General features: G+C 35.4%; 1 protein-coding gene across 1 annotated transcript; it reads right to left on the bottom strand.

Annotated features, from left to right (window-relative positions):
- Positions 1-4,097: 4,097 nt before the first annotated feature.
- LOC134260489 (sodium/glucose cotransporter 4-like) lies at positions 4,098-16,330 on the bottom strand. Its single transcript, XM_062743041.1, has 14 exons — positions 16,087-16,330; positions 12,499-12,567; positions 12,103-12,207; positions 11,829-11,888; positions 11,130-11,234; positions 10,760-10,868; positions 10,587-10,667; positions 10,145-10,374; positions 9,798-9,933; positions 9,364-9,622; positions 8,880-9,042; positions 5,594-5,812; positions 5,251-5,365; positions 4,098-4,826 (listed from the first exon to the last, which is right to left on the bottom strand). The coding sequence occupies exons 1-14, from the start codon at positions 16,171-16,173 to the stop codon at positions 4,606-4,608; spliced, it is 1,959 nt and encodes a 652-aa protein (XP_062599025.1). The 5' UTR covers positions 16,174-16,330; the 3' UTR covers positions 4,098-4,605.
- Positions 16,331-16,664: the final 334 nt, after the last annotated feature.

Consider the following 16,664-nt stretch of genomic DNA (forward strand, 5'->3'; position numbering starts at 1 on the left):
TAAACAATAAAAAGTCCATCATCATAGAAGCCTACTACCGCCCACCCAACAACATTTAAAGTGAAAACAATGTACGTGTGGCCGTAGCAGAGATGAGCAAGCTTCGCTCGGAATATCCAAGTGTGACTTTTGGAAGGCGGGTGATTTTAACCTCCCAGACATTAACTGGTCTACCCAATCAATACCCAAGCAAGATGTCGACAGAGTACCTAACCATCCCTGGTGATTGTGGAGTAGAGAAGCTTGTATGCACTCCAACACGGGCAGATAAAATCCTAGATTGTTCTTCACCAGCAACCCATCACTTGTGCAACGTTGTAAAGTCTTCACAGAGGTAGGAGACCATGACCAGTCTTAATTGACTCCTTATTGCAGCCACTTAGAAGTTAACCGGCCCGCCAGGAAATATACTCATGGGATAAGGCAGATATGTCATCTTTACGAAGAGACATCAACAGCTTTGTACAAGACTTCACCACTATACCTTTCACTTCTGTTGATACTCAATGGGACCTCTTCTGAGACACTACACGTAGCATCATGAACCGACATATTCCTCACAAGCTCACACGATCCAGGACATCTAACCCAGCCAGCTAGGATCAACACAGCTAGCAGGCGTTGAGCACGCGGGACATTACGCATATTCCACAAAGCCAAGCAGACAAAGAAGCAGCGTGACCAGCAAAGGTACCTGTCTCTGAAGTCTGAGTGCCAGCGTACTATTCGCCTTGCTTACCAACAATAAGTGAATGACATTATCAACCCCAGCACCACAGAAAACCCCAAAATGTTCTGGTTATTCATTAAAAGCAAAAAAACAAGAAGCCTCTGGCGTAGCACTATTACGGAATACTGATGGACTCATAACCAGCGACCCACAAGTCAAGGCGAATATCTTAAATAAACAGTTTAAATCCGTATTTACAAAGGAGGATACTAGCCAAGCCCCAGACAAGGGTCCCAGCCCATTTCTGACTATGGAGAGCATAACCATCAATTCACTTGGTGTAATCAAGCTTTAATATATTCTTCAACAATACAAGGCTACCGGACCAGATGCCATATAAGCACGTTTTCTGAAGGAACTGGCCAAGGAGATCACAGAGGCATTGATTTTTCTTTTCCAAATGTCTCTGAATAGTGGATGTGTGCCAGATGACTGGAAGATGGTCCATGTCGTCCCTATTTTCAAGAAAGGCGACAAGAGATCGGCTTTTAATTACCGTCTCGTATCACTAACGACAATGTGCTCCAAGATCTTGGAACACATTCTTCAATCCAACATTATGGACCACTTTGAAAGGAACTCTATCCTAACACCAGCACAGTACGGATTTCTTAGTAAGCGATCATGTGAGACTCAACTTATAGCCACAGTACAAGATCTGGTTAGTAGCCTATCGCATGGCAACCAGATTGATGTCATCTTACTGGATTTTGCCAAGACATTCGATGAAGTTCCACACAAACGTCTCCTCCACAAATTGCATTATTATGGGATTCGTGGCTGCACTCTTTGCAGGTGTCACAACAGTATTAATTTCTGCTATATATTCTTTTGAGTAGATGTAACTAATTCAAAACAAACTTCTAAGTTTCCTTTTCAGATCTTGTGAAACCACTCTTTATAAAGATTTTAGTACCAAAAATACATAGCCATCCAGCAAGACACGCAAGTTTGTTTCGGTCGAAGTCCAGGGCCTAAACACTCCCCACTCTCGACAGCATATAGAAAAATCAGCACGCCCTAAATTTAATAAATCTGGTCAATGCAGGAAGTTTACATGTTTTTCATCTCATAAAAAAATTCAGCTCCAGTCTCGTATCAAAATGCCCGAATCGGAAGGGATAAGTCCGGGATTATTTTGCGTCAGCCATGATTTGACGTGAACCCAAGTGAAATACTGTTATGACACCTAATGAATAAAGAAAAGTTTCTTATCAGAAAGAAAACAGCGAGTTTTGGTTGAGGTTATACCCTCCAACATAGCAGACGTGAACTCTGGAATACCTGAAGGCACAGTAATGGGTCCCCTATTATTTCTTGCCTACATCAATGACCTCCCGGAGGTGATAACATCAAATGTCACATTATTAGCAAACGACTGCCTCATCTACAGGACAATTCAATAAATCAATGACACAGTCCAAATTCAACAGGAACTTATGTGCACTTGAGAAATGAAAAAAGGACTGGCAGATGGTTTTTCATCCTCAGAAGTGCACTACCACCCATCTAAGAAACTCCATCAAATTAAAGAATCATACCATCTGAACAACCATACCCTGAAAGATGTCCCAAGTGGTAAATACCTTGGAATCACATTAATTCTAGATCTGTCATGACGTGAGCATATTACCTCACCATCTGCCAAGGCCACAAGAACAATTGGTTTTCAAAGAATGAAACCTCAAAAGTTGCCCACAGGCTATCAGAAGCAGGATATACACTACACAAGTAAGTTCAGTATTGGAGTACGCATCAGTGGTTTGGGATCCTCACCAACACCATTTAATTCAACACCTAGAAAATGCTCAGCGCCAGGCAGCAAGTTTTGCTCGTCAAGGGATCCAGTAAGTGTGACCACCACGCTACATCAACTCGGCTGGGAACATCGGAGGGCCAATGACCGTGTGATCACGTTCTACAAAATTTACCATCACATTGTGGAAGCTGGTACATCATGTGCTACTTACCACCAACAGCAGAACTCGTGGTTCTATGGCAAAGAAAATCCGCCAAATCAGCACCAGGGTTGATGTCTACAAATACTCGTTCATACCAGCAACTATCATAGCATGGAACAACATACCAGTCACAATCAGAAATTCACCCTCAGTGGACACCTTCAGACACGCTATACAGACCATCAGCCTGTCTGAGATCCTACACCACTAAACGAAACTTTTTACTTTTTACCTCTTTTAATACGAGGTTTTTAACTGTTCACCACAGAATTACTAGAGTATTCACATTCAATCTGAGTACACTCCATAAAGGGAAGAAGAAGAAGAAACAAACAAACAAATATCAGTCATTTGATTTTCTGCTGTTTAGAATCTGAATTACTGGCAAATTAACGAATCACAGTTTACGTTACGCATATATGTTCGACGAATGACGTTTGATCACAATAGTAACTTCTATTCATCTATCGACTTGATATATCCAAAAGAACTCAAAATTAAAGACAAAATCAATCCTCCATAACTCTGTCATAATTTGATATTGTATTAATAACTATATAGACGACAAGGACCAACTTTACATGTAACAACTACATGTGTAAATTGTTTGCAAAACGATATTTCAGCTTTTCAGAGTAAACTTTCTTTATTTTTGAGGTAATATTCCCACAAATGCTGTTTATATCTCTCAACATATTCCGTACTGAAAAGCATGCTCTGAATACGATCAACTTTTAAACCCAAGAAGGTTACTGACAAACAAATTAATGTTACAGAGATTTGAACTACCTCTTTTTAAGTAATTCCGAAATTCTGCAGTCGTTATAATGATTTTTACACCCAATAAAAGGCAAGTCTGGGTGGTACGTTGACGGATATATTTTAAACCATTTATTAGGTCTGACTGTGGAATACTAGTATTTCGTCTATATATCTGATCAAAACGACTCACAGCAGCTGGTATGATCGGTTGACAGGGGATATTAACTCCTCCTTGACATCTGATTCCAATTCTGTAGTTTCCATTGGTCCTTGTTTATACCCTGTTTACATATTAGCATTATTTTTCATATATCACTGATTGGTATCGTCACCGTTTCATTAACCCCCTCCACAAACGTATATGTTGTATGGATATTATACATGTGTCGTTTGCTAATTATGCATATAATGATTGCACGACAATCATTATATGAATTTTTAATTCAATAATTAGTAAACGACACATTTATTGAAAATACTATGAGGGGAGTTTCAAGTTTTTATGTCTTACTCTAAGTGGTAAAAATATTATGTCTAAAAAATGAAAAGTCTTTCTTTTTAATTATATAAAATATTTTATGAAATGTATAGTATATTCAAAGATACATACATACATAATATGTAAATATATATTTGTCAAAGAAAGATAAGTAGTATTTTATTTATAAAAATAAAAAAAAATGAATGGACATGATAATATGAACGACACTTTTCTTTATATTTTCATACATACATGTATAAAATAAACAATGAACATGGTAAACTTCAATAGCAGTGGAGATAAATATAATTTCATCATCTAACATATTTACAAATATCTTTTTTTGATACAAAAGTATAAATTAAATAAAAATACACACACTGTATAAAATGGATATTTTGCATACATGTATAGCACTGATTTAAGCTGAGACACAATATGATTCTACTTCCCTGTATGTAACACTTCATAACATTGAGACCACTATTTAATCTATGTTTATTTAAAATGATTTTAATACTTGTAAAAAATAATAATTAAATCTACCTCTTGATTAATGAAAGATGTTTTCCACCTATAAGGGGACTTTCTATATAAAAGCACCATCATACAAATATGTTTTGTCATTTTGTTTTTACAGACACTGGGGATTTTATCATTACACCAGGACATTAGGCGTAGAAACCCCAGAGGAAAATAGCTAATGTCATTAAGATAATGGCATTGACACTGGTCAGCCATTTCTGAGTCTTCGTCTCGTGGATCGAGTTCTGTTTTTTCTCTTGAATCTTTTTCTGTTCCTCTGTCATCTCCATTGCTTGTTCCATTTTCTCGACTCCACAGATCCATTGCAGAGCCGTCTTATAGAATGGCTGGCCTTCCTCCACGTGAGCTGAAGTAAAGAAATAAATTCTCAAGATATCTTTAGCGACATAATAAAACTCAAAAAGATCCGTTTTCATCCGTCAGCTAATGAAGTTTTTGATTTCTAATCATGTCTTCTTTTTTTACAGAATGATATTCAGCTGAAAACTTGCTGTTGAGTCAGATTTCCGGATAACCATGCAAATGGAACTGCAGTAAGCAATTATCAACTTCCACCAATGTTTGCGGTAAGCAATATACATGTAGGTGTCTACTTGTGCTGGACGATGTACAAGGGAGCACGGTTTTTACTGGACGATTACTGATGAATATTTTTCTCTATATTGATACCCCTGGGTCATTTTGTCTTAGTTGTTATTATGAAAAGTATTTTTTCATCACACTTTATACTTGATCATTCACTTCTGTAAGTATTTGTATAGAACACTTACCAAAACTCTTGAAGGCCACTTTGTGTTTCTTTTCCAGTTCTTTCCTGTCTCTCTCCGCGTCAATGTCTTCCCTCTCCGCCGTATCAAACCGACTCCAGAAAGTCAGCCGGTGGAGCTAAATATATAGTCAATAGATATTGGATTACATGTACTAACCAGTATTTTTTGTTGATTCGCCGCTTATCAATTCCTTAATGAATTTTATTATGTAAAAGCTCTTTCAGCACGTTCTTAAAAAACAATTGGTTTAACTGTATTTGCTGTTTTTGCCACAATGTAAATATAATTTAAACAGAAATACATGTGTTTTCACTACTTATTTTCAGATATGACGGATACTCACGTGTTTCTCTGGTATAGGCGGTGTGAGGAGGCTGATGACGATTGTGCAGATGAAGACGATTCCGAACAAAATGATTCCAAAATGTAAGTAATGAACTTTACTGATGATATCTGGGCGCTCGTCTCCCGACTCCCCACAGGCTGGGACAGAGTACACATACTCCCAGATAAACCTGGTCAGTCCCACCACCAGACCAATCATCAGACCGTAAAACGCTCCCTAGAAGAATAAGAATATAAAATGATAAACATTATCAATCCTACCACCAGACCAATCATCAGGCCGTTAAACACCCCTGGAAGAATATAAAATGATAAACATTATCAATCCCACCACCAAACCGACCATCAGACCGTTAAACACCCCTGGAAGAATATAAAATGATAAACATTATCTATCCTACCACCATACCGACCATCAGACCGTTAAACACCCCTGGAAGAATATAAAATGATAAAAATTTTAAACCCTACAAGCAGCCTGATCACCAGAAGTATCATAAATATTGTCAATGAAAAGAGAATGAAGTTGAAGATAACAAACAGTAATTAAGCTCAAAAGTCCATCGAAACAATACAGGCATCTAAAACATCAGAGACGGGATTAGGTGCCTTAGAGAAGTGAGCATCCTTTGTCTATTGGTTATACTCATCCTGCGTAACTTGCCATCATCTGGCAAACGGAAAAATACGGGTACAATCCAGTTTGTAAATAATGGCCTAATTACATAATACCTTGTCATTGGTCATTTGCAGAATTATTCAGTTAAAAACATTCTGATTGTACAAATAAGTACTTTGAAGTTCATACTAAAAAGATGATGCTTGAGTTTCTGAATGACAATATGTATGTAGTTTTTGGAGACTAGGTCCATCAAAAATCTTTGGAATTTCCATGGGTGCCAATTGCGTCCAATTTTTAGTGCGACCTAAATCTATACTCTTCAAAAAAAGAAACGCATAGTATGAACAATGCCCTGAAAAATGTATGATAGTTTTGTCATACCTTTTATTTTTGTATGATACGATGTATTCGGGTAAAAAGTATGATTTTTTATTGCAATTGTTAAGTTTACAGCTATTCTACAAGTCTGACAGACAAAAAGTCCTGATTTTGCAAAATTTCCCCTAAATTTTTATCTCAATTTTCATTTGTTGAATTCCGATGCAATTCCTTCAGTTACAAAGGGGCTATCAAAAGCGGGGGTTCTCGATATTTTGAATCTGGTTATATCTGAAAAATTACACTTCCAAAAAATGCTGCATCTGAATGTTGAACAAATAACCGCAATCTACAATTGCAAGAGGTTCTAATGTTACACACAGACCATATCTAACCTATAAAACATAAACAATTAACATCGAACACCAAATGTTTGCAAAAAATATGGTAGACTACGTGTGACATCAGCAGCACAGCATCACTTCCGAGGATTACGTAAATTGCATGAATGTAATGCAAGGACGTCATTTTAAGCATTAGCTATCCCTGAACTGCACAGATCATCTAACAAGACCGTTTTCAGTTGACAAGGAATTATTGCAAGAGGATTATTCATGCCATTGTTCCGACCCCACAACACCCCAAATATCGACTTCAAAGATCTCAGATCAATAGAATATGACCACAGCATCACTGCTGAACCTTTGAATATTTATTTGTTTATAAGTTTAAGAGCGTAATGCTTTGTAATGAATGTTAAACAGATAACTGCCTCCAGGACGTTAAAAAAGTTGGTAGTGGTAGTTTTGTATTGATTGATTTGGTTCGAATTCAATGAACTTTGATGGGAAAAGGTACTCTAACCATGTTCTACCTACACATACCCATTCAAGTTTGCAGCATCCTAGAGCCGTATTGCAATCTCACAATACACAGACACATTTATTTCACCTGTTTGTCATCAAAATTGTAGATTTAACACACGGACAAAATGGATTGACATGATTTTCCAGACATTTTTGCAACAGCTGACCAAAGTTCTTTCTATATAGTTTTTATTACACACATTTGCTTCCATTAGATGTTTAATATAATCTTTAATTCTTAAATTGACTATAATTTTAAAATTGTTAATTATGGCATTTGTATATAGCTTACCACATTTCTGTTTTATTAATGCATCATTTTACTAAATAATCTTTATGTTCAATGTGTCACTAAAATTCTACTATGCGTCTCTTTTTTTGAAGAGTATATATTCACATGAAGCAGAACATTTATTCAAAACTTTTACATGAGGAAAAAACCTGCTGTGACCTTCAACTCGACAGTTAGATATATCGACGACGTACACATATAATTTATCTATTTACAATAATTACTTCCATTTTTGTATTGTTTCATATTTGAACATTTTACTATAAAGGGACCTTAATGGTAACCTAACAATAAAACTTTGAGAAACGTGATGACTTCAACTTTTCAATCGTCCATTTCTCTGAATAGTAATATACTCTATCACCTGTATATCATCTCTCATTTGAATATAAAGGAATACAAAATGATAAAGACCATCAGCAACATCACCGATCAGTTGATTGAATGTCATACTCAGTTACTGTATGTGTATACTTTGATCCACTTTTGTGTACTCTTTTAAGCTACATTTATTTTAATGTATTTGCTAACAAAGTAATTATAACAACCCACAGATCCTTATCTTCACCTTTTACACCAAAATTTGCAACTTAACGACTTTGAATTTGATATTTTTCTGATAATTTGATCATTTACCTGATCAATTATTCATATACTATCGGTTCACTTGTCTATATACCTTACAAATTCAGTCATTACAACCCTGCCTCATGTCTTACCGGTTCACTTGTCAATATACCTTACTAATTCATTCTTACCGGTTTATTTGTCTATATGCCTTACAAATTCATTCATTACAACACTGTCTCATGTCTCACCGGTTTATTTGTCTATATACTTACATACCTTACAAATTCAGTCATTACAACACTGTCTCATGTCTTACGGGTTTATTTGTCTATATACCTTACAAATTCAGTCATTACAACACTGTCTCCTGTCTTACGGGTTCACTTGTCAATATACCTTATTAATTCAGTCATAACAACACTGTCTCATGTCTTGCCAGTTTATTTGTCTGTATACCTTACTAATTCGGTCCTTACATTATTGTCTCATCACTTACTGGTTCATTTGTCAAAATACTTTACTAATTGAGTCATTTCAATACTGTCTCATCCCTTACTGGTTCATTTGTCGAAATACTTTACTAACTGAGTCATTTCAATACTGTCTCATCCCTTACCGGTTCATTAGTTCTCTTCCAAAAGACGGCCAAGACGTACACGGCGCAGACCGGGGGAGCCAGGAAGGAGGTGATGGCCTGGATGTAATGGAAGAGCTCTGACACGTTCTGGACGATAGGGATCCAGGCAATGGAGATACCCACCAATACTATCACGCACAATCTGGAGAAAAGGACAAGGACTTACGCAGGTATGTCTATTGCTGTCATAATTGATCTTTTAATTTTTTTTTTTTCATATCATTAAAAAAATGATGAGCTCCAAATACTGATGTCTTTTAAGAGCCAACAACGACAAAAGTGATTTTTCAAGATACATTACTGTATAAAATGATTGATCAATGGCATACTATTTTACACCACTACAGTGGGCGTGGGGGACCTTTAAATACCGTTAATTAATGGGAATATAAAGAAAAAAAGATACGTTCTTTGCTAAAAATACATCTCATTGACTTCAGATGAAGGGACAATGTCAATGTACCTTCCGACAATCATTAGCTCTACATCATTGGCGTGGGTACGGATACGTTTGTAAATATCTATGGTGAATATGGTGCTGGTACTGTTGAATATAGAGGTAAGGGACGATATAAGAGCGGACATCATCACCGACAGCATCAGACCCCTCAGTCCAGCCGGCATGACCTCAATAACGAGGTCAGGGTAGGCGATGTTCGTACATCCGGAACGACTTCCGCAAACCTTCTCACAAACTTCCGGAACTGCACAACCGACAGTATCTGGATGGAAAACGAAGTTATTCTCTTATAATATAGTTTAAGATTAGTGATTAGTTTTAAAAATTGTATATATAGATGGTGTTATAATTGAAATAAATAATTGTACACCATAGGAGGTAATATCAAAATTAACGGTAATGCACGCATTTTTAAATATTTGAATATGAAATGTTACCTGGGAAGATGATTCTGGAAATCATTCCCGGGAAAACGATGAGGAAAAGAGGCGTGAATTTCAGGTAACCGGCCAGAATTGTGCCAGCTTTAGCGTAGGCGATATTTTTGGCAGCAAGTGCTCTCTGGACTATAACCTTAATAGACAAGAATCATTCATAATCAAAAGATTATTTATTTGAATGTGTATAATTCTTAGCACAAGAAATAATAAATTGTTTTTTAATATATTCATGACATTTATTTATCACTGCTTATTATTTCTTCTTGTAAATGTAATAATCCCGTTGGATGTCGTCAACATATTTCAGTTTAAACTGATCTTCCTGTACCTCCTGAATTCCTTACCTGATCAGAGCACCAGTACCAGACGGAGGAGATGGTCAGACCGAACATAATGCCCGGCCAGGGGAGAGAATCATCGTCATAGCTCCTGACCAGGTTCATGGAGTTTTCCGGGGGAATCCCACATTTCCAGTACGGGTCGCTGGTGTTACCGTAATTCTGAAGTGTCGTGTTGGGGTAAGCTTCAAAGTATCTCCTCACAACCTCCTCATATCCACCCACCCTAACAAAACCTGTTCAAAAATTTTAAATGTAGAGAGTCTCTTAATAATAATTTTGTTCAGGTATATTTCATATTTTGTGTGTCCAAACTGAAAGTGTGGACAAGTATTTTCGACAGAAGAAATAAAATCCACTACTCTTTTATAGTTTTGATATTTTTGTCTGTTGCATGATTTAAAGTTTCTTCAGAGGACTAGATATTGTGTGACATAGTCATACTTACTCATAATCATGAGGATGAACGCCCCAATAGTCATGATAAAAACTTGAATGGAATCTGTCCATATTACAGCAGTAAGTCCACCTAAAAACATGATATTCAGTCAAAATAGTTAAAACTTAAATAATGTACGTTCTTCGTGAGTTTTGTATAAATGTCAGATTAAATTCACTTACCTGTGATTGTAAACAGGGCTGCAATGATTAGTAGAATAATGATGGCGAGATAGAGATCAAAGCCTTTAAATGTTCGTAAGATGAAAAGGGCCCCAGAAAATAAATCAGCCTGTAAAAATTAACAGTCAACTCATCAAACTCAACATGTACGTCATCAACTGTATTTTTTCAACGCAAAGAAAAATATTTTTTACAAAATTATTTAGAGCATTTATGCACAATGGATTTTTGCGTACAATTGTGTAATAAAGTACATGCACAATAATGTACATATCTATAATATCTACCCTGAAAGTACAATAAACAGTGCTACATGTAATTATGAAGATTTTATATTTAAAAAATCTTTTAACGATATATGAATACTTACAGAAATCTTGGTGAATACGTATAGAAGCAGTGCCAATACTGACAGGTAGACTCGGATTCTGTGGCCCCCAAACCTCTTCTTCAGGTACTCAGGCATTGTAAACACCTGGACAGGTAAATCAAAGGTTTGTTATAACATGCAGTTCAGTAGTCCAGAACTAACACAAGATGTAGAACTTTTAGAAATTATTCTGCCTTTAAAATATTTGAAACAATCCAGCCAAGTGAGCAAAATAATTTTAGGACAAATGCAATTAAAAAAAAATTCCAAGATATCATGGTAATGGAAATGTATTCTGAACGAACTAGCAGTTAATTAATCATAACATATAAAGGATAAAACAGTAGTTCACTGAGAAATGAGTGAGTACTTTCTTGAAAAGCAATCAACCGATTGGAATAAAGTGAGAAGTTGACTAATAATTCGCTATTTGAATGAAAGTTCCCATTATTGAACATGCGAGGTTTTCAAGGAAACCAATATTACAGTTAAATGCTTAAACTTTGTTAAAATATTACTTTTTCTTATCATTTGATTCAAATTTAATGTGGAAGCTAATATGATGAGCTTTTTCTCAAGACAAAAACCAAAGTGAAGATTGAATAACTTCATGAAAATCTACGCAGCACTGAACCATGTTTTTGTAATGTTACAACTAAGGTGAAACATAACTTTTCAATTTATTGCCATGAGACTTACCCCAGCCGCCACATACACAGGAACAAACAGCCACCCAAGTATCATCAAGATGAAGATAGCCTAGGATAATAACCAGAAGTTTAATTAAGATGAAGATAGCCTATAATAATAATAATGAGAAGTTTTATCAACAATGTATTTTTTTTTCAAATTCTACATGGAAGGTATTAAAGAGTTAATCATAGATTTATTAAGTACCATAGTAAGTTTAGATGTTAATAAAATTAATAAATTTGGGGTGTAATAAATACATTATATAGCTTTCTAAATTTACATTTAATTCAAAGACTGCCACGCCTATCCCATTAGACGCTCCAGATCCCGCCAAACCAACAAAGTGTCCACTTCCTATATTACTGGCAAATAGAGATAGACCAACCTACAGTAAAATATAACAGGTTTGTTATACGTAAATATAATGTGCAACAAGAATGTATCATGAGCATTTGTTCTATTTTTACTATTTACATTTAATTAATTAGATATACTAGCAGTAATAAAATGATAAGAAAATAAATAATAAGATAAAGCTTTGATAACGAAATGTAGATATTGATATATTAATAGACCTTTACACTTATTTTATATATATTTCAAGGTTTTGACAAAGAATTATATGCTTGCTAGTAATTGTTGTTTGGTAGGTAAGATAGTGTGAGCCGTGTTTTACCGGTATCCAGTGCATGTTTCTTCCCGCCAGAAAGTAACCCCCCACACTGCCTCTGTTTCTGCATGACGACTGTAATTACAAATAGTCACAGTTAGTAAGTACAGGTCTATATTGGCTTAGTACTTGGAGGGCAAGCATTGTAAATACAAATGATTAGTTTACGACGTGTGATAAGCTTTTATCTTTCTTGATCGATCTTGTCTTGTACTTGTACAACTCTGTATACTCTCAGTGATATAAAATCCGATTTATATCTAAAATATTTTAATCTAAATAAAAATAAATGTGGCAATTGCAAATCTTAGGTTAAAAGACCCCTTCTAAACAGTGAACCTGTTAATCATTCAGAGATCCGTAGATTGTAAATAAGCCCATTTGATGATTGTTAAGAATCTATGCCTTTCTTTGATTATTAATTTGCAGTTACTTTGATATTGAATACTGTTCGTAATCGTTATCTCCATATCCTTCATTTCATATTTGGATGCTTTCCCGTCTATAGACGTTGAGGAATATACTAAGAACTAAAATGTGTGACAAGCTATAGATGACTTCGGCCTTCCATCGTCAACCTTCCTTATTAGTGTTGTAATCAATTCCACAATCACCTGCACATGATGTTAACGTCTCCCAATTAATATACAAATATTTGCATTGTTTAAGAATATTGAAATTGATTACAATACGATTCGATATCTTCGTCTTATTTTTTTACAGTATCAGAACATTTTGATCTTCAGACGATGATTAGTCCATTTTTAGGATATTTGTGTGTGTGTTTGCAATCAAGTTAACTAATAGTTATTTCTGACAAAGTTTATCTAAGTGCACACACTTAACTTTGCAAACCTTATCTGTCCTTCCCAATGTTACAACATAACACACAGTTCTATCTTAGGGATATGATCATGATATACACCTCTAAAACATCAGAGGAGGGTTCAGATACTACGGAGGAGTGAATATCCCCTTACGACCGCTACATCCACGATATGTTCCTTGTAATAATTGGAAAATAACGGAAAAATCCCTGGACAATTAATATGAAAAACGTCAGTCAGCATTTGACTTAATGATAAATTATATTTGCTGACAAAGATCATTGTATTGACCGTAGAATATAAAGATATGGATAAAATGAACAGTATTCAATCTCAAAGTCCATAAAACAATACAAAATAGGAGCAGAGCAAACACGGACCTCCGAAACATCAAAGGTGGGATGATGTGCCATGGAGGAGTGAGCATCTCCTGCTGACCGGTCTCATCCGCCGCGTGCTCTTTGTCATGATCGGGAAATAACGGAAAAATCTGTCTTCAATTCAGTGTATAAATAATGGACTAACAATTAGTATGAAAAATCAGTCAGCATTTGACTCAATGATAAATTGTATTTGCTGACAAGGTCATTGTATCGACCATAGAACTTACGAAATGATGACTTTAAACGAGACCGTTGATATTCTTGTTTCATCAACATGCTTGTCAATAATTTACCCCGTTTAAGAAATTGCTCATACGTAGAGCATGCTCTTGCGTATTGAATCAACTAAGATATAGATACTCCGTATGCAGGTGACGAAGGTATATTCTTACTTACTGCATTAGTAAGGGAAGTTGACGATAAAAAAGTTAAAGTCATCACGTTTATCATATAGCTTGGTTGTTAGATTTCCATATACGTCTTTTTCGTGGGGGGGGGGGGGGGGAGGTAAACTTTTTCTCAGTGTCAACTACTTTCAGCACCAATTCTAATACTACATTTTCGATACATCACTACAAGTGGGGGGGGGGCAACCAAGCTATCTATTAAAATTTCCTAAAGTATAAGTAAGGCTTTCTGGCCCCCCTGTAGCTACGCCCCTGATATATCTTTTCGACGTAGGTATGGAAATTACCATTGTTAATTCATAATACGTTGTCGATGTATCTAAATGTCGAATTGAAGGCCACAGCAAGTGTTTCCTTCTTTTTACGCATAAGATTTTGCACAAATTCTGCTTCATATGAATATAAAAGTAGGTCTGCTAATAACGGAGCGCAATTGGCACCCATGGGAATTCCAACAGATTATTGGAATACCTGGTCTCCAAAAACTACATAGATATTGTCAATCAGAAACTCAAGCTTCTCTTTGATGTCAACTTCAGAGTACTTGTGTGTGCAATGAGAATGTGTTTTAACAAAATAATTTTGCAAATGACCAATGACCAGGTAAGTAAATTTACGAGTTCCATTTTTATTGAAAAAGCAGCTGTCAATGATATCAAAAAGACTGGACTTTAATTTATCATGGGGAATGGTTGTGTATAAAGTTGAAAAGTCGGAAGTTTTTAAGCTGTTGATTTTGGTAAAATATTGAGATTTCAAATTGACCAAAAGTTCTTTGGAATTTTTTGAGTATCCACATATGAGATTTATGAAATGATGACTTTTAACGAGGCTGTTGATATTCGTGTTTCATTAACTTGTTTGTCAATAACTCACTTCGTTTTAGATATTGTTGATACATATACATACAGCATCCTCTTTTGTATTGAATCAACAGAGAGATATAAACCTTGCATGCAGGTGATAAAGGTACTAGTATACGGGTATTGCTCCTTAAGTAAGGGAAAGTTGACGAGTGGAAATTTAAAGTCATCATGTTTATCAGAAAGCTTTGTTGTTAGACTACCAAGCTGTTTAAATTTTTACAACTTTCTGTATTCAGCGAACTGCTGGTAAATGCATGTTTAATTATTAACCAGTTTTATAAATGACCTTGACAACAGTTCTTGTTATTTATCAAGATTACAAATATGCGTATGCTCGATAATAAGTGTACGCAGCTTTATTACATCACAGCAGTTACTCATTGTTTGGTTTGGCTTTGGGAAAAAAGTATAAACTACAATACACTGTATTTTATGTCGGTTAAAGGCGCACAATCGGGTATCTATTATTGTTATTTTACGGTACCCAGTGCTTGGTGGGTATCACGTTTCCTTCACTTGTATTGCAGTGTTTGAGTTCGGGAATCTATTGCTTTGTCCCTGTATTTTGTGAACGTACAATTAGAGTTCAAAATGTCATCCAAAATTCAAACGATGTTTAAATTGCTAGCTTCAATGGTTTTTATTTCTCTCTATACAGGTATCTTTTCAGCAAGGTTGCACTATACCCTTAAAGCTTCATCGCCTAACCTGTTCGTGTAAAATAAGTATTCAAATGGGTTACAATTTTAGCCTTCCCTTCCCTTCTACCTTAGGTTTCTAATTTATTCTTGAACCAGGTATGTTAAATGTTGAACAGTTTGTAAAATATATAAAAATTTTTTTTATCTGTGAAGGGGGAGTGTTTTGAACACTTATTTAAAGCCATAAATATTTCTCAGGCATACTTTGTGCAGTCTACTTACTGGTCTTTATTGCGAAGTTGAATAGATTTATTGTGCAACATTGTTATCAAATCCTAACTTAAAACGCAAAACATGCTATCTATACTATTTACTCATTGATAATTATTACTAATTTAAACAAATTAATCTTGTAGTAGACTGCAGTAATAAAACATAAGACATAAAAAGTAAAATTGACATATACTTACTAATATTCCTACGGCTATGACAGCCACGAAATAGCCGATAATGACTAGAATATCCCCCCATTCTAACTCTGTACCTTCAACGGCCATCCCTGATACTCCTTAGAACGAAATCACTGATCAGCTTCTGTCTGTGTGATCTCTATACACCTGTATTTTTTTAAACAGGTAAAAATTCCGAATGGTTGACGCACCAATCAGAGCGTAACCAGAACTGACGAAGGTGGGACTTTTTGAGGCGCGTCTAACAGACAAAATACGGATTGTTAATATTTACCACACCGTTTTATTTTCACTTTTTCATGTTTGCACCCTCATTTTATGATTTGTTTTCTTTTTAACAAATTAATAGAACTGCAAAAAAATTCCAATTGACAAACTTGTAACCGGTTGTCCAAAAATTACAAAAGTAAATTTTTAAAAACTGTAAACGGATATATCAAACAAATTATGTTGAAACATGTCTTCCTTTTGAATTTAAATTGATTCAGGTTATGTTGGACTCGTTATATTGGTCGTTAGTCGTGAGTTTGCATACTGGGGACATCTTTATACAAATTAAATAGGTGTATTGCAGTACA

This window comes from Saccostrea cucullata, unplaced genomic scaffold, assembly GCF_032062105.1.
Source record: "Saccostrea cucullata isolate Sc308-1 unplaced genomic scaffold, CSIRO_AGI_Scuc_v1 ctg1290, whole genome shotgun sequence".
Classification (NCBI taxonomy): Eukaryota; Metazoa; Mollusca; class Bivalvia; order Ostreida; family Ostreidae; genus Saccostrea; species Saccostrea cuccullata.

Excerpts from the sequence above, each read along its gene's own strand:
- LOC134260489 (XM_062743041.1), bottom strand. The coding sequence starts at position 16,173 with ATGGCCGTTGAAGGTACAGAGTTAGAATGGGGGGATATTCTAGTCATT. Across the intron at positions 12,568-16,086 it reads TCATAGCCGTAGGAATATTA|TCGTCATGCAGAAACAGAGG; the intron begins GTAAGTATATGT and ends TTGTAATTACAG. Across the intron at positions 9,623-9,797 it reads TTCCAGAATCATCTTCCCAG|ATACTGTCGGTTGTGCAGTT; the intron begins GTAACATTTCAT and ends TTTTCCATCCAG.